Source organism: Quercus robur, chromosome 11 (genome assembly GCF_932294415.1).
Source record: "Quercus robur chromosome 11, dhQueRobu3.1, whole genome shotgun sequence".
Taxonomy (NCBI): Eukaryota; Viridiplantae; Streptophyta; class Magnoliopsida; order Fagales; family Fagaceae; genus Quercus; species Quercus robur.
The window spans coordinates 54746059-54764028 of NC_065544.1; the positions used below are offsets into that span (position 1 = coordinate 54746059).

Below are 17970 nucleotides of genomic sequence, written 5' to 3' on the forward strand. Positions count from 1 at the left end.
GTGCATCTGAGGAAAAGAAGATTAGGAGCTGAGGTCGTTGTGCACGGAAAAGAGAGAGAAAAATTGGTGCGAATTGAAATTAATAAAATAATAAATACACATGCTACAGTAACCGTGTAAATATACACGGTTATTGTAGCTCGGGGAAATATATACACGATTTTACACAAGTTTAGAAGCACTGATGTGGAGCATTTTTGAGGTAAAATATGTAAAAGTTGTGTCTTTTTCTATTTTACACAAGTTTAGAAGCACTTATGTGAATGCTCTTAAAATGGTGGGAAAGCTGTGATTCCCCAAGTCTCTATACCATGTGTGTTCTACTTTTTCTTATTAAAAAAAAAAATGCATGCAGGTATTCAGTTCTTTATGGATTTTAGTGAGTTTTAAGTAAAGCTCCTCTCACAAGAAAGCAATCGTATATAGTAAAAGCCATTGGCAGTTGAGAGGAAATCTGAGTTTATGGCGCATAAGCAGCTACTCCAATCAGATTTAGAAACATCTTTTGTACATAAGACAAATATGCGCTAGTAGAACACTTAAAAAAGAACTGGTAAACTTTCTCAAAAAAAAAAAAAAAAAAAGAACTGGTAGAGTAGTGAGTTTTAATCTGAATGATAACATACTTTCCTAGTTGTCTTGTACTTTTTAATATAAAGAAAATTAGAAGAAAAAAAAAAAAAAAAAAACAGATAGTAATAATGGTATGATGGTTTTAATTGTGATATGAATAAATTAAGTAAATGCTTATTAAATCATCAATAATCCGTATATTAAGGGTGTGTTTGGATGACACTTATTTGCTGAAAATTGAAAACTTATCGCTTAAAACACTATATCAAAATAATTTGGCAAAACAGTGCCAGATCCCAAACGCAAAACGTGCAAAACATCTCTCCCAAACTCACGCTGAATACCTGTTTGGATACATCTGAAAGAGACCCAGCGTCTGCGTTTTGGCCTTTTATTTTTTTATTTTTTTGAGAACTTGCATTAGCTTTTTTTTGCTTTTTCAGTGGGTTCCGTGCACTGTTCACTTGCACGGGACCCACAAGTACTTTATTCAGAAAAAAAAAAAAAACTTTAAAACTGGGTTTCATAATACTATTCACATATTTAAAACTTATTTTATTACAGTGTTTTCAGTTTTTAACAAAATAAGCGATATCCAGTCAAATCCTAAATCTTCAAATCTTCTCTCATAGGTTGAATAAGGGTCATTTTCTTTACAAGGCTTTAGTTCTTCCAGTTTCTTCAAAATTTCACCACATAACTTACATACTGACTATTGAGGAGGTTTCGCTAATTGCAATTTGCAAATCACATTTTGCATTACGATTCTATTGATTGGTCTGTGACAGTGCTCGACTGACAGCACTTCCCCATGCATTAAAAAAAAAAAAAAAAAAAACTGGATAAAAATGACTCTTCAAGTAGAGGCCACGTCACATAAAATCGTAATCCAATACCGAGACACTACGTGGCAACATCAATATCTGTTGTTCACTCTCCTTCATCAATATCCATTTCCTCTCTCTCTCTCTCTCTCTATACAGTACTACACAGTGACACAGAGAGAATGGCGTTGAGGCTGCCCACTCAGCTGGCGACACCTGGCAGATTCCACCACCACCAGCACAGTAGTAAAACCTCAGTGTCGAGAGCACTGTCATGGAAGGGCACTATAGCACCGGACGCCGCTCATTTCTCTCCGCTTTCTTCTTCAACTTCCACCGGTACTTTACTTTACTTTCTCTGCTGTGAGTTTTTGTTTGTTTATGTGTTATTTGATGATGTATGTTTGAATATTAGGGAGATGCAATGTGGGGCCGAGGGTGATGTGCACGGCGGAGACAGTAGGGGTAGTGAACCTAGCTCCGGGGACACCGGTGAGGCCAACGAGCATACTGGTGGTTGGGGCGACGGGAACTCTAGGAAGGCAGGTGGTGAGGCGTGCTCTCGATGAAGGCTATGAAGTTCGGTGCCTCGTCCGGCCAAGACCTGCCCCTGCTGACTTCCTTCGCGATTGGGGCGCAATTGTTGTCAATGTATATACATACTCTATACCTTCTCTCATGCATGCTTGTGTTCATTTGAGAATAGGATCATGTCTATTGCATTTGAAATAAAGTGAGAAACCCCATTTCACAATTAAGATTTTTTTTTTTTTTTGATGTGGCAAATTGAAAAGCTGACATGGGGTGGGATTAGATAAATCTTAGGACAGATGGGTTGAGGACAAAAGATTTTATTTGTTGTATTTGACAGTGTAAAAAGTGCCCTTTAATTTAAAACTTTTTGAATGACGCAACAATGGATATGCCTTTAGATTTGTAATATTTTGACTTTAAGGGACGAAAATAGAACATAGACCAAATTTCAGATAAAAAGTATGTGTATATGTGTGTATGTGCGCGCGTGTGAACATGATTGGAGGTTGCCACTACTACCATGGTTACCTTCAAATTTAAAGCAGCTAAATTTTGAACTATAGATTCTATAACAAAGTGATACTTATCCACTAACAAGTGTCTCTGTTAAATCGATTGATCTTGGCTGCACCTAGCTGTGGCAAATGGTTATTTGGGATTTTGCTTTAAAATTATGTTATTTGGCATAGACTACTCTTTTTGAGGAGTCTGTAAAGTTTTGGTAATTTCATGACAAATCTGAGGAGTGTAGGCACCTGAAGTTGCATTAGCAAATTGCCTTGAAAAGCTGTCGTTCTGTGGAAGACCACGTATATTTCACTTCGATTGTTTTATTGTTCACCTAGTGGAGGATATGTACGTCTTCTCAATATAGATTTTGCTAGTTGTTTTCATAAATCTTCTTTTCCAGGTGTCTGATAAAGTGTCATAAGTATGAATTTCTGTATGAACATGTTGAGAGAATTGTCACTTGGAAAGGTTGGTATTAGCATCTGGGTTGGTTGTATGTTGCTAAGTGTCTAACTTTACTCTGTTGAAGTTCAAGGACTGATTTTAAAGTATTTATTGAGCAGGCAGACCTTAGCAAACCAGAGACCATACCTGCAACATTGGTTGGTATTCATACAATAATTGATTGTGCCACAGGACGACCAGAAGAGCCCATTAGGAAGGTAAGTTTTGTGTTAAAAATTGATTTCATTCCTTTTTTGATGAATGATTTGTTTCTCTCGTTATGTTTCTTATAACGATCAAATCAGCCTAGACTTTTATACTATATATTGATGCATCCTTTTAACTGGTGAGGTAGGAAGGGGTGGGAGATGTCAGTGTCTTTCTTTCTTACAATCCTTCCATGTGCTGCTTAACTTAGAATGTGTTTGTACTGGTTTCCAGCTTAGCTGTGAAGATACATTTCTTTTGCTTCCTTTGGCTTATTACATTTTATTTGTTTCCTTCTTTGTTCATGCTTAGTTATATCATTTCAAAGTCCACAATGCTATTGTTCAATTAGTTCCATTTTCAAATTAATCAACAACAACTTCTGGAGTAAAAAGGTTCCCTTAAATTTGTCCAGTGGGTTCTAGCATCTTTGAAGAATACCAGACAAATAGGGGAACAAGTGTGTGTGATGATTTCCTTTCAATAAATTGTCCCAGAATATAAAAAAGAAAGTCATCTCCTCTGATGTTTGAGAAGTTTTCATGTGTTGCAAACAGTGCTGTATGATGGATTGTTTGGCCATATCTAATCCATTTTTTTTCTGTTTAGGTAGACTGGGAAGGAAAAGTTGCTCTTATACAATGTGCAAAAGCAATGGGAATCCAGAAGTATGTTTTCTTTTCCATCCACAACTGTGACAAGCATCCTGAAGTTCCACTAATGGAGATAAAGTACTGCACTGAGAAGTTTCTTCAGGACTCAGGCCTAAATCACATCATAATCCGGTTATGTGGTTTCATGCAAGTAATTATCATCTAAATGAAAATTTTGGACATGCTCTTCTATAATATGATTTATGACATAGTTTATTTTTTACTTAACTCTGTGCTTCTGGTTATTTTCCTCGTACAATAGTCCTCCCTTTTCCTTATTCTTTCTCATTCCTCCTTTAAAATATAATTTTGAAAAACTGATCATTAATATTTATGTCTAACGAAACTATTGCTTCCTTGAGATAAGTTTGCCAATTGAAGAGATGTATATATTGAGTTTGCTAATAGTTTCATGGAGAAAATTAGGCTCTCATTTTTATAATATTATCTATCAAGTATGTATACAAATACAACGCCATAGAATGTTCATGCTCATAAATGACTTGAGCCAGGGAGATGATTGTGTGAAACAGTTGGTTATTATATATGTATGTGTGTGGACGATTCTTTCCTGCTTCTAAGGTTTTTTTTTTTTTTTTTGTGTATGGCTTCAAATCTTTTGTTTCATATTAGAAACCAAGTGAAAATGCTTCCTACCAATTTTCCAGGGCCTCATTGGGCAGTATGCAGTGCCTATACTAGAGGAGAAATCTGTATGGGGAACGGATGCTGCAACAAGAATTGCTTACATGGACACCCAGGTAAGTATTGCCTAAATTGCTTACATGGACACCCAGATATTCTATTTGCAAGTAGAATATCTCGACAGTTTTTAATGACATTCTCATTGTGTATTAGGATATAGCTCGCTTGACATTTATAGCTTTACGCAATGAGGAAATTAATGGGAAGCTTCTCACATTTGCTGGTCCTCGTGCATGGACAACCCAAGAGGTGAAGAAGACTATTTTTACTTTTTAAAATACCATAATCATTTGCCTAGCATTACCCTAACCTTGTTTCTTCCTACTGTTCGTAGTTTTGACTCTTGTTGAACTGTTTAATTGTTAGACAACATAGGGAGGGAAATGGCAACTAAAAAAGAACCTCAAAATGAGTGGCTAGCTTTTCATTTCTTTTTAAACAAATCGTTTGTTACCGATTAACTTTTGGTAACAGCAGTACTTTTATGCACCCTGTGTTGAAGGGTAAATCCTATACTATGTGGCCTCCTCTATTTGTGAGTGTGTGAGTATAGATGAGAGAGAGAGAGAGAGGGAGTAAATGATCAATGGCTTTGGATAAAAGTGAATGTACAGTCTCTTTCTTATTGTACATTAAAAGTGCGTTCTTGTTTTAGGTGATAACATTGTGTGAGAGGCTTGCAGGGCAAGATGCAAATGTTACTACTGTCCCAGTCTCTGTGTTGAGATTGACTCGCCAGGTGACTCGGTTTTTTGAGTGGACAAATGATGTTGCTGACAGATTGACATTTGCAGAGGTAATAAATTATTCATTCCTGTTTATTCCCATAAAAATAATAATATGCTTCCTGTGTTATTTAAGAACCGAATAAACTCGAAAACCATCAAATGAGGAAATAAATGGAAGAGAACAGCATAGCTGAAGAAGGGGTGGCATATAATATGCTAAGAAGTTATGTTCACAACCGCTATACAGCGCTTGATCATAGACACATTGCAACATCTTGATTAGATTAGAAGGGACATTTCTTTTGTTAGTGTCTCAAGTATACATAATTGAGATGACTAATGTCCTTATTGGGTGCATTTGTATTTTGTAGGTGCTCACAAGTGACATTGTTTTCTCTGTTCCAATGAATGAGACATATAAACTTCTTGGTGTGGATGTGAAAGATGTAGTTACCTTAGAGAAATATTTGCAAGATTATTTCACAAACATATTGAAGAAATTGAAAGATCTCAAAGCACAGTCAAAGCAAACCGACATCTACTTCTGAATGAAGTCCATTTTGTAACTGTAAATGTAACCATGAATGTATCAACAAGTTTGATACCTGATAACAGTCATCAAAGAGGAATGCTATTCATTTGGATCCCTTTACCTCCCCCTTTTTTGTTTCCTGTCTTCCAATCAGTAATAATTTAAACCAATAGCAACCCTACACTTAAAAGTTATAAAGTAGGTCACTTATTCCATACAAGCTCAATGAAATAATCATTAGCGTTTCCCATAGGAAATTAGAAATAACTCCTAGACTTTATGCATCCCCATTTTCATCAGATTGGGCTGATGTAACCTAGGAAATTTTTTTGCATGGGCCGGCCTTCAAAGTTTGTGTTTCCAAATGTTAGAAGTTATGTGAGTGTGATGGATGTTGGACAAAGTTAAAGTCAAAGTAACACACGATCTAACAGGACTCAGCTAGACAACCCTAACTTTTTTTTTTTTAATTTTCTTTGCTGAATAGCCAACCTTAACTTAATAGCCTAATAAAAATCTCCACTTGCTGTAAGTTGAACAACAAAAACCCTCTTTTTTACAATTAATAATTATTAGAAACTAATGAAATATTCTTCTAAAAAAAAAAAAAGAGAAGAAAAAGAAACTAATGAAATATAGTTGACTTGAAACTTCAAACTTCAAACTAATAAAAACAAATTATTTAGTACAAAATACGATATAACCGTAAAGTCATATGAAAAAAAATTAATTTTTATTGCTTTCATTGGTTTGGAATGGCATAAATTTTCTGTTTTTTCCTCTTATTCATGAGTTCTATATTACATTAAAAAAAAAAGTATTTTAGTATGTATAATATTTATGAATCTTTTATTAATCCGAATCTTTAATATAAATGTGTTAATTAGTATTTTAGCATAATATTTGACAATACATTATACATTTTTAGTAGCCAGCTAGTTGTAGTGGAGAGAGACATAGGGCTGTAAACAAGTTGAGTTTTGTCGAGTAGTGCATGTTCAAGTTTGGCTCGCTTGTAAAAATTAAAAGCTCAAGCTTGGCTCTAACTTGTGACAAGCATAAAACAATTGAGCATGAGCTTGAGCTTGTGAGAAAGCCAAAAAGCTTGGGCTTGGCTTGATTAGTTAGTCAAGCCAAACTCGAGCTTTTAATATCAAGTACAAACTTGAGTTCAGCTCAAGTTTTCGAGCTTGAGATCTAAGAAAATTACATTATAAAATGCTTAAATTTCCAAAATCAAGTAAAAAAAAAATAGTATACTCATTTTATCGTGCTTTTAGTCACACTTATGATTAATCATTATTCAAATTTAAATTTTACATAATTAAATCTATTCATTCATCCTTCTTTGTCTACAATTTCAACAATTTTTTAAAATACAATTTTTACATTCACGTTAGATGATGAAGAACTAGAAAAATGCTTGTTTGTAACTATTATGAATAGGAAAATACTAACATGTTTTATAACTTTATATTAGATTACTGATGGGAAAAGGTCATATGTGGCTGACTTAAATTTTTTTAAATGTAAACTAAAATCTAAACAATGCTTCATTAGTTTAGAGGGAAGGAAAAAAATTAAAATAATGGGTAATGCTCCCATATTGGTCATATCATTATTAATATATATATGTAATGAATTTATCTAGCAAACACATATAAACTTAAATAATTCTATACTTGAATTGTTTTGTATCAAGCCTTATAGCTTATGAGCTTGTTCATGACCAATTTTTTTTGTTTGGGCTTGGCTTGTTTATTAAACAAGCCTAAAACTAAGGCTCAAGTTTGGCTTATTTATAAACAAATAAACATGAACAAGTTTTTTATCAAGCTGAGCTGGAATTGTTCATAAATGACTTGGTTCATTTACCTATATTGAAGTTATTGGTTGTTATTTGGATAGTAAAAATGTGGTGAGATTTTGTTATAGGCACAGAACTAACTCCTATTATTTGGGTGAAAAGAGCATTGAAGTTACATTTGAGAGCGAGAGTGAGAGCAAATGTTTTCTTTTTGTCAATCAAAACCCCAAAAATCACTTTCTTTGCCTCTCCATTGCAAAGAGAGAGAACACTACACCATAATAGTCCATAGGTCAAACACACTTACTAGGTCAATAACAGAATTATAGGAAAACAAACGAAACTTGTTCCCTACCAAAGACCACTTCTCACCGTCAAAATCACATATATTGTATGTAATCGTGTCTCATTCACATCCTCTAAAAAAATCTTTGAAAACCCACAAACAAACTCAAACATCCAAATCTCTCTCTCTCTCTCTCTCTCTCTCTTTATATGCAAATCTTCTTGTAATCTATACTACTATTTAAGGGGCTTTCCCTGTTTGGATCGGATTTTTTTTGTTCTAAAGTACCCCCTACATCCCTATGTTTAAGTAGAGATAAAACTAAAGAACAATCAAATAAAAATACAACCCTAACTTCTACTAAAACATTGCCTAAAAAATAGGGCCACTCTTCTATTAATTTTCAAATTTATTTATTTACTTATAAATTAGATTCTCAAAATAAAATTTATATATATATATATAAAAAAATATAGATTTTTTTTTCTGCCACCACTAAAAAAAAAAGAAAAGAAAGCCTAACATTAGATTTTTTGTTCATATCAACTTCTTTTATGTGGAGTGGACATATATATATATATATATATCAAATAATTCATAGAACCATACAATTTTTTTTCTCTATTCATCTCTTCTTCTATATGTATTTGTTTACTCTAATTTATTCATCTCTATTCATAACAGCTATCTTTTTTTTTTTTTTTTTTTATTTTATTCATTGTGTTTCTATTTTTCTACTGACGTAGTTCAATTATTTTTATAAAGTATTTTAGATAATGCAATTCATTTTAATTATTGATATAATTTTTTTTAATTTGGTGTTTTTAATTGATTGTGCAGATTATTTCCTCACTAAGGACAATATCAAAATGGCTAGACACGAATGTCAATATCAAAATGGCTAGACACGGGTAATTCATATGTAAACTTTTACATTTACATTGCAATGCAATATATATATTTTCCTCTTTATGTACCTTTATTTATCTATTTTTGAAATTATTTTGAGTGTGGTACCCTAGAAGGTCTAGATACTTATTTTTATTTTTATTTTTTGTAATTTATGGAATATTTAGTTCGGTCATATATACAACAAATTTTATCACCAAATCTATTTGGGATGGAAATCATTTACAATATGAAATTAGGAGATTTATGCGAGAAGAGCTATCTTTTTTATTTTATTTTATTGTGTTTCTATTTTTCTATTAACGTAGTTCAATTATTACTTAAATTCTATGATTTTTTTATTAAAAAAATTTAGATAATGCAATTCATCTTAATTATTGATATTATTTTTTGATTGGTGTTTTTAATTGATTATGCTAATTATTTCCTCACTTATGACAATGTTAAAAAGGCTATGACTAGTAATTTATAGGTAAAATTTACATGTACAGGTAAAATTTACATTTACATTGCAATCTAGATACTTTATTTTTGTAATTTATGGAATTTCTTTTTGGTTATATATACAAGAAGTTTATATATGGTTAGCACTTCTACTACTCCATGTGTTAGCAAGTATAATGGAAAGAAATATAAACAAATTAAAATTTTACTACAAGTAGCTTCTAAAAATTTAAAACTTGCCATAATTTTTAAAAATTACTACTGTAGTATTTTATTTGTTATTAAATTATATTATATTATAAAATATATATATTTTAATTTATATATAATTTTTTTATTAATTAAGGGCATAATACTAGTATACTCCGTAAAGTGTAAACTCTCGGGGGAATTTGCAAAGTAACGGTGTGAGAGGGTTGTATGTAGTAAGTTAGGCAGCGTTTGAAAGATTTAAGAAAACTAGCATCTCAAGTTTTAGAAACTCGAGATCCAATTAAAAAATGAGTTTTAGAAACTCGCTTTGCAGTTGCTGTGAATTGCTGACTGGGCTTGAAGTGCCACTGTGCCACATAGATCTCGCGTCTATAAGACTCGAGTTCTAAAAAACAAAAACCGAGTCTTACAAACTCGATTTTTGTTGGACTTGATGAAACACAAAACTTGAAGAATGCAGCAAGAACAGAGATGAAGAGACCTGAAGAACGCAGCGATCTGACGACGAAGAGCAGGAACCCACGGAAGAACAAGATGAAGAAGAACACAACGGAGCTTCGCTGCCGCTGCCTCCATCACTCCTGGGACGGAAGAACACGATGAAGAAGAGCACAACAGAGCTTCGCCGCTACTGCCTTCGTCGTTTCTGATTTGGGATTTCTGATTTGTTGTTCAGATTTGTTGTCCTTTCGTGTTTCTTCTGATTTGTTGGTTATTCCTTTGTGTTCCAGAGTGTTTCCGTTCCGGTTTTTTTCTGTTCTGGTGTTCTTCATGTTTCTGTTTTGGGGTGTGAAATCTCTTTATGGAACTTGAGTTCCACACTGGAAAAAAACTCGAGTTCTACGTGGACTTTTCCTCCACCTCAGTTACCACAACATGCAAATCGAGACTTAAAAACTCGAGTTTTATATTGGAATTTGAGTTTTAGACACTCACATGCTAGTTTTTAACATACTTTTACAACGTGACAACTAACTAAATTTTTTAATATTTATTGTTATTTATTGTTCTTTTTATTTTATACTCTCTCTCTCTCTCTTAAAAATACATAGCTAAATCCCTTTTCTGTCCATTCACAGGTTCATGAGTTTTGCATTTGCTAAAGAGTAAACCTTTTTTTAGCCGATTTAAACCCACCCAGCAATCACAAGCAAAACCCAGCCAAAGCCATTATCGTCGCTAACTCGCCTCCACCACCACCAAACAGCCACAAACACATAGATTAACAAACATGTCCCACATACAAATCGACGGACAATCTTGGTCTTCGTTGCTTTTCGGGCTTTGGTTTCAGAGAGCTTGAAGGTGTTCTCATTTACTGATCGATTGATTGAATCTAGTATTATCGAATGGATTTGAGGAGGCTTTGCACTATCACCAAACCCACCCCAATCTTCTACCCCATCACCCGCCCTTTAACCTGCGTGACCTCTTCAGCCTCCCACAACAACCAAAACCAGCACCAGCCTCAGCCTCAGCCTCAGCCGCCATTAGAGCTCGAGAGCTATCCACCAAAGCCTCCCAATCAGACTTTGCTCAACTGGGTATCTTCTATTCTCTCAAACCCATCTCTAGATTCTTCTAAATGTAAATCCCTCATACCCCATTTGTCCCCTCACCACTTTGATACTATTTTATTCTCTGTAGCTCTTATTAACTCCAATGCCAACCCCAAAACCACTCTCAATTTCTTTTATTTTGCGTCTCAATCTTTTAACTTTCGCTTTACTTTGAGATCTTATTGCATTTTGATTCGTTTGCTTATTCTATCCAACTTGGTTTCGCCTGCAAGATTGCTTTTGATTCGTTTGATTGATGGGAAAATGCCTGTTTTATCCTATGCTAACACAAAGAACCTACATATTGAGATTGCCACTGTGATGGCAGATTTTAACTCGACCACGACGCCCCAGCGGGCTCTTGGGGTTCAGGTCTCGGATTTGCTGGTACATGTTTATTGTACCCAGTTTAAAAATCTGGATTTTGGTGTTGATGTGTTTTGCTTATTGGCTAGAAAGGGTATGTTTCCGTCTTTGAAAACTTGCAATTTTTTGTTGAGTTCTTTGGTGAAGGCAAATGAGCTTTCAAAGAGCTATGAAGTGTTTGAAATGACTTGTCAAGGAGTTTCTCCTGATGTTTACTTGTTTAGTACTGCAATTAATGCGTTTTGTAAGGGTGGGAAGGTTGAGGATGGGATTGGGTTGTTCTTGAAAATGGAGGAGGTGGGTATTGTTCCAAATGTTGTTACATACAATAGTATTATTCACGGGCTATGTAAGAATGGGAGATTAGATGAAGCATTCCACTTCAAAGAAAGGATGCTAAGAAACAATGTGAAACCTAGTCTTATAACATATAGTGTACTTATTAATGGTTTCGTGAGGCTGGAGAAATTTGATGAAGCGAATCGTGTTTTGAAAGAAATGTTGGACAAGGGTTTTGTCCCGAATGAGATTGTATATAACACACTGATTGATGGGTATTGTAAATCAGGAAATATTAGTGAGGCACTGAAGATAAGGGGTGATATGGTAAGTAAGGGGATAATGCCTAATTCTGTCACTCTTAATTCTCTTACACAGGGTTTTTGCAAGAGTAATGAAATAGAACGTGCTGAGCATATTTTAGGGGAAATGTTATTAAGAGGGTTAAATGTAAGCCAGGTTACTTATACGGCAGTCATAAAGGGATTATGTATGAAGGCTAGGCTTGAGTCTGCACTACAATTCACTGAGGAGATGCTAACAAGAAACCTCAGACCCAGTGATGGGTTGCTCACCACATTGGTTGTTGAACTTTGTAAGGATGGAAAGCATTCAGAAGCAGTAGAACTTTGGTTTAGGCTATTGAATAAAGGTTTGGCAGCCAATACAGTGACCTCAAATGCTCTAATTCATGGACTTTGTGAAGCGGGAAACATGCAAGAGGCTGTTAAACTGCTCAAGGAGATGCTGGAGAGGGGTTTGGTATTGGATAGGATCACATATAACACACTTATCTTGGGGTGTTGCAAACAGGGGAAAGTGGAGGATGCTTTTAAGCTTAGGGAGGAGATGGCTAAGAGACAAATTCCACCAGACACCCATACTTACAATTTGCTAATACATGGGTTGTGTAACATGGGTAAAGTGGATGATGCAGTAAAGCTTTGGGATGACTGCAATAGAAATGGTATGGTTCCCAATGTGTATACATATGGGGTCATGATAGATGGATATTGTAAGGCGAATAGAATTGAAGAGGGTGAAAACCTATTCAATGAGTTGGTTAATAAAAACATGGAGCTAAATATTATTGTTTATAATACACTAATAAGAGCATACTGTAGAAATGGGAATATGACTGCTGCATTTAAACTTCGTGATGACATGAAAAGCAAGGGCATTCCACCTACTTGTAACACATATTCTTCTCTTATACATGGAATGTGCAATATTGGTTGTATTGAGGATGCAAAAGGCCTTCTTGATGAAATGAGAAAGGAAGGTTTGCTGCCAAATGTCGTTTGTTATACTGCACTAATTGGTGGTTATTGTAAGCTTGGTCTGATGGATAAAGTTCAGAGTGTCTTGCTGGAAATGTCTTCGTGTAACATACATCCTAATAAAATTACCTACACTGTCATGATTGATGGGTATTGTAAATTGGGCAAAACAAAAGAAGCAACTAAGCTTTTACATGATATGGTAGAAAGGGGAATTCTCCCTGATGCTGTCACATATAATGCCTTGACAAATGGGTTTTGCAAAGAAAGGAAGATAGATGAAGCATTTGAAGTGTGCAATCAAATGTCCAATGGAGGAGTATCTTTAGATGAAATTACATATACCACATTGATTCATAATTGGCCTCAGCCCTCAACAATTGCAAATCAAGACTAATCATGAAATCTGAAGAGGTTGGGTTCTATAATTGACATTTTCTTGCCTTTATATTGTGACAAATCTTTGTTTCAACTTGTTTAAACAAATTTATTATATTTAATTGACAGCCCATGTTCTGTTAGGTTATTTTATTTTTCTCTTAGGGTAGCTGATTGTAAACCATGGAACAGTCGTTGGTAACCTTCCCTTTGAGATTCAAGTATGATCATGGAACTTCTGCAGCCTCCTATGCTCTCCGCAATATTGCTGTTGGTTATCTATAGGAGTGTTTGCCTTTATCTTGGACCAGATTGATAATCAGCAGAAGAAACAATATCTTCTGCTTCACTTTGAAGGAGGTGTGTGCTTTCAAATTACCATTCTATCTTAGAGCTGGATATTATCCTATAGAGTGTTTCAAATTTCTTTATCCCATTCCCATCTTGCAGGTCATATTAAGACAATCAGATAAAGCAGAATACCAGGATTCTGGTGATGAGAAGATTCTTAAATTACTATTTAACCACTTTGAAAGTGAGGAAGAAGGTGTCAGTAATGTTGAAACAGAGCGACTAGGGAAAATTGCACTTATTGAACCTGAAAAACTTGTTACTGCACTTAAGGTATCCGATTAGATGACTGTTAACTTTTCCTCAAGCTTATGATGATTATTCTATATTTACATTTGATGGGGTTTGTATCTTCGTTTTCCATTCTTATTCTAAAGACTGCTTTTTTTCTTCTGGGTTTTTGATTCTGCAGGGGCTAATGTGAAAACGATTCCAAATCGGTACTTGTTGATTGATACTAGTGGAGGCTTGAATCAACAAAGAACAGGGGTGAGTTTTTTTTTTTTTTTTTTTTTTTAATCTTTTTTTTTTATCAGTATAAGATTCAGTTGCCGAATTTGATTTCAATGTAGGCTTTTAGGTTTGAATTAGTCTAACTTTGGTGCGATTGTTAAGAAATTTTATGTAGGATTCTGTGATTAGATTCAAAAGGATTAAAATATTAGGCTTTGTCATTTACTTAATTGATTTTTGTGGTTCTTCTGGTGATAAAATGTGGACTTTGACTTGACTTGGGCAGCTCATTGCAGCTAAAATATTAAGAAATGAATCGAAGATAAGAGTTTTGTATTAGTTTGTGATAAGTTTTTTCTGTGCTATTCATGTTGTACAGTAGCAATACTTCATCTTTGTGTTGGCGGTGTTTACTGTGTCAATTAGATTTGTTTTTGACTGGTTCTAAATTTCCAATTTTGACTTTTTTTTTTTAATAAATGAAGAAAAATATTATCTGGGTTGGTAAGTGAAATAAGTGAAACCCCGTTTACATGTAACTTTCTGAGAATCATGGTTTTGAATGAATAGTTATTGTTTTCAGTGTTCAAGAATGAATCCAGAGATATAATGGGCCATGATTTGATGGGTATTTTGCTGAATTAGTTTTTGATTTTTACCTTACTTGCTGCAGATTACAGATGCTGTTGTTGCAGCTTACATATTGAATGCTACTCTTGTTGTTCCCCAACTGGATCAGAAATCTTTTTGGAAGGATACCAGGTTTGTTGTAATGTTTGATAAGTAAATTAGAATTAGTTTCAAGCCCAATATTTGATAAGTAAATTAGAAAATATATATAGGCTGTCAAACTCATTTAATCTGGTGTTTGCTGCAGTGAGTTTGCTGAAATCTTTGATGTGGACCAATTTATCTCCTTTCTTTCAAAAGATGTTAAAATCATTAAAGAGATTCCACCAAACGGAGGGAAAGTCTTGAGTCCATATACCATGCATGTTCCAAGGAAGTGTAATCCAAAATGCTACCAGAGCCGTGTTTTACCCGTTCTTATAAAAAAGCATGTAAGTGATCAATTCTTTATGGAAAGTAGTGAATCTTATAATCAATTCATTGAATGTCATGGACATTGTTTAAGGCTGTAAAATTTTCATATTTGATATTTCGATTCCTTTAACAAGAACAATAGATGTTGTTATTGAAAAAAAGAAACAAAATCAAAATCTTCCAATGGAAGATAACATTTCTTCCTGTTGTTTTGTTTACTGTATATGGTAAATGCCCACTTAATTGGCTAATCTTTAGGAATGCTTTTTCTAGTATTGCATCTTCCATGGATTCAGCTGTTAAGGGCCTGACTGATTTCTCTGGATTTACCTTTCTTTCATTCTCAGATAATTTATTTAATTTATTTTAATTTCTTGCTTAGCAATTTCTACTTCAAATTAAAAAAAAAAGAAAAAAAAGAAAAGACATTTCAGCATGTTTTGATGGATACTTTCAGAATTGGGGTACACACCTGTAAATGATTTTTTATTCTTGAATCAGTTATTTGATTCCATAATTAACACTTTGCGGTTACCCTTTTGATGCTGCAGGCTGTTCGGCTCTCTAAGTTTGATTACAGGCTTTCAAACAAGTTGGGTACTCAATTACAAAGGCTGAGATGTAGAGTTTACTATCATGCTTTAACATTTACCGATTCTATTGTTGAAATGGGAAAAAAGTTGGTTGGGAGGATGAGGATGAAAAGCAAGCATTTCATTGCCCTGCATTTGAGGTATGTACAGATAGTTTCCAACCATTCTTTGAATATATTTCGTCTGCATATCTTCTCTCATTCGTGATATTAGACTCTTTCAATCTACCTTATACTGTGTAGAATTTGAATTTTTTTTTTTTTTTTTTTTTTTTTTTTTTTTAAGAATCAGTCATTTCGTTAGAAAAAATAGAATACTAACACCAATACAACAACCAGCAGCACACTGCTTCCAACTATGTACAACCACCCAACTGTAGTAACTATTTGCAAAACAAGAGGTGTAGTGCAGCAAACCAAAAATAGAATTTGTATTGTTTGAGTTCATATGAACATGATACCCAAGGAATAAATGTGAATTTCTCAATATTTTCAGAAAAGAGTAGTTTTCTATTTAGTCTTTTGGATGAGTATATGCTGCTTGTTTGTTATGATATTTCAATGGATAGAGACAGGCCTTTCCCAAGTTCTTTATATTTCAAAGGTTTTAGAAGTGCAGGGGAAAAAGTTGTTGATACAAATTGCATTTTCATGCTTTAGGTTTGAACCTGATATGCTTGCATTTTCTGGATGCGATTATGGTGGGGGAGAAAAAGAAAGAATTGAACTTGGTGAAATACGGAAGAGGTGGAAAACTTTACGTGTGAGACTCCACTTATTTTTAGAAAAGGTTATTCAACCTCTTTAGTGGATTAGGCCTGTCTGAATATTGAGATGTTTATTTTGGCATGATATGCAGACAAGGAACCCTGACAAAGTTCGAAGGCATGGACGATGCTCACGCACTCCGGAGGAAGTTGGTCTTATGCTAAGAGCATTGGGTTTTGGAAGTGATGTTCACTTGTATGTGGCATCAGGTGAAGTATATGGAGACGAAGAGACATTGAGACTTCTCAAAGCACTCTTCCCAAATTTTCATTCAAAAGAAACCATAGTCAGCAAGAAGGAATTGGCTCCATTTTCATCATTTTCTTCTCGCATGGCTGCACTTGACTTCATTGTTTGTGATGAAAGTGATGTTTTTGTCACCAATAACAACGGCAATATGGCTAGAATGTTAGCCGGGCAAAGGTATGCTGATTATATATTTTTTGTCTTTTGGTTCTATTCATGCTATTTAGTTTTAGAACATGAAATTGGCTTTAGAATTGAAGTGGGTTTTTGCAACAATTGAAGTGCCATGGTTTCGCCAGGGGAAGACGTCCTATGGGTTAGAGAAGATATATATACTATATAGTTGAAGTTTGTGTGTAAATTGCCTTCACCTTTTGAACTTTCAGAACATTTAAATTGTTCTTATAAGGATCAATCTAGTGGTCCATAGAGTATGTCATTCTTATTGTTGCTTCCGAGTACACCTTTATTATCTCTACTGCAGATGAGAAAGGTAAATCTGTTCACTGTTTATACATAGTAACATAAACATGCTTGTCTATGGAGAAGATACTTTGGGCACAAACCAACAATCCGTCCAAATGCTAAAAGGCTGTGCCGGTTGTTCATGAACCGAAATAACATGACATGGGAAGAGTTTGCCTCCAAAGTTCGAACTTTTCAGATTGGCTTCATGGGAGAGCCAAATGAGGTGAAGCCTGGCAGGGGTGAGTTTCATGAGAACCCTGTATCGTGCATATGTGAGAAGTCCAGGAAAAAGGCCAAGGTGGTGTCAATTCTCCAAAATGAAACTCATAATCGCAATACAAGTGGCGAGGAGGATAACACAAATAAAGATAATGGTGATGTGACAAACTAGCAGTCAATGGAGGATGAGCTAGAATGGTCTAATATGGATTATATGGAGAATGTAAATAGGCTTCAAGGGAAAGGGTTCCCTAATGGATAAATAGATAAATCTTAGGACAGATGGGTAGAGTACAAAATTCAAAATTTCTGATTTTGTTTTTTGGGATAATTTGTAATATTTTGACTTTTAAGGGATGAAAACAGAACTTAGACCAAATTTCAGATAAAAGGTATTTGTGTATGTGTGTGCGCGTGCGCGTGTGATGACACTCCAGTCAGACACGGTGTTTGTTATTAAATTTTGTTACAATCCGCCTTTTGCATGGTGCCTATAAAGAGCTACTGAACACGATTGAAGGCTGCCACTACTACCAGTACCATGGTTACCTTCAAATTTAAAGCAGCTAAATTTTGAACTATAGATTCTATAACAAAG

General features: G+C 34.5%; 3 protein-coding genes and 1 pseudogene across 6 annotated transcripts in view; all 4 read left to right on the top strand.

Moving 5' to 3' along the window:
- Positions 1-1528: 1528 nt before the first annotated feature.
- LOC126707707 (protein HIGH CHLOROPHYLL FLUORESCENCE PHENOTYPE 244, chloroplastic-like) lies at positions 1529-5835 on the top strand. The gene is made up of 8 exons (XM_050407567.1): positions 1529-1736; positions 1813-2048; positions 3005-3103; positions 3702-3896; positions 4414-4506; positions 4604-4699; positions 5106-5246; positions 5550-5835. The coding sequence occupies exons 1-8, from the start codon at positions 1580-1582 to the stop codon at positions 5724-5726; spliced, it is 1194 nt and encodes a 397-aa protein (XP_050263524.1). The 5' UTR covers positions 1529-1579; the 3' UTR covers positions 5727-5835.
- Positions 5836-10389: 4554 nt separating this feature from the next.
- On the top strand, positions 10390-14784 carry LOC126707705 (pentatricopeptide repeat-containing protein At4g19440, chloroplastic). Of its 4 annotated transcripts, none has more exons than XM_050407562.1 (5): positions 10390-13267; positions 13361-13591; positions 13682-13855; positions 13995-14071; positions 14709-14784. In XM_050407562.1, the coding sequence occupies exon 1, from the start codon at positions 10719-10721 to the stop codon at positions 13248-13250; it is 2532 nt and encodes an 843-aa protein (XP_050263519.1). In that variant the 5' UTR covers positions 10390-10718; the 3' UTR covers positions 13251-13267; positions 13361-13591; positions 13682-13855; positions 13995-14071; positions 14709-14784. The 4 variants fall into 4 exon arrangements, with proteins under 4 accessions (XP_050263519.1, XP_050263521.1, XP_050263520.1 ...); XM_050407564.1 differs by having other exon boundaries at positions 13397-13591; XM_050407563.1 differs by having other exon boundaries at positions 13424-13591.
- Positions 13415-17781, top strand: LOC126705259 (O-fucosyltransferase 16-like; annotated as a pseudogene).
- LOC126705260 (protein HIGH CHLOROPHYLL FLUORESCENCE PHENOTYPE 244, chloroplastic-like) overlaps positions 17655-17970 on the top strand; it is an 80310-nt gene continuing 79994 nt past the window's right edge. Inside the window, exon 1 of the mRNA XM_050404153.1 lies at positions 17655-17663. Within this exon, the coding sequence (XP_050260110.1) occupies positions 17655-17663 (9 nt within the window). The remainder of the gene's footprint in view (positions 17664-17970) is intronic.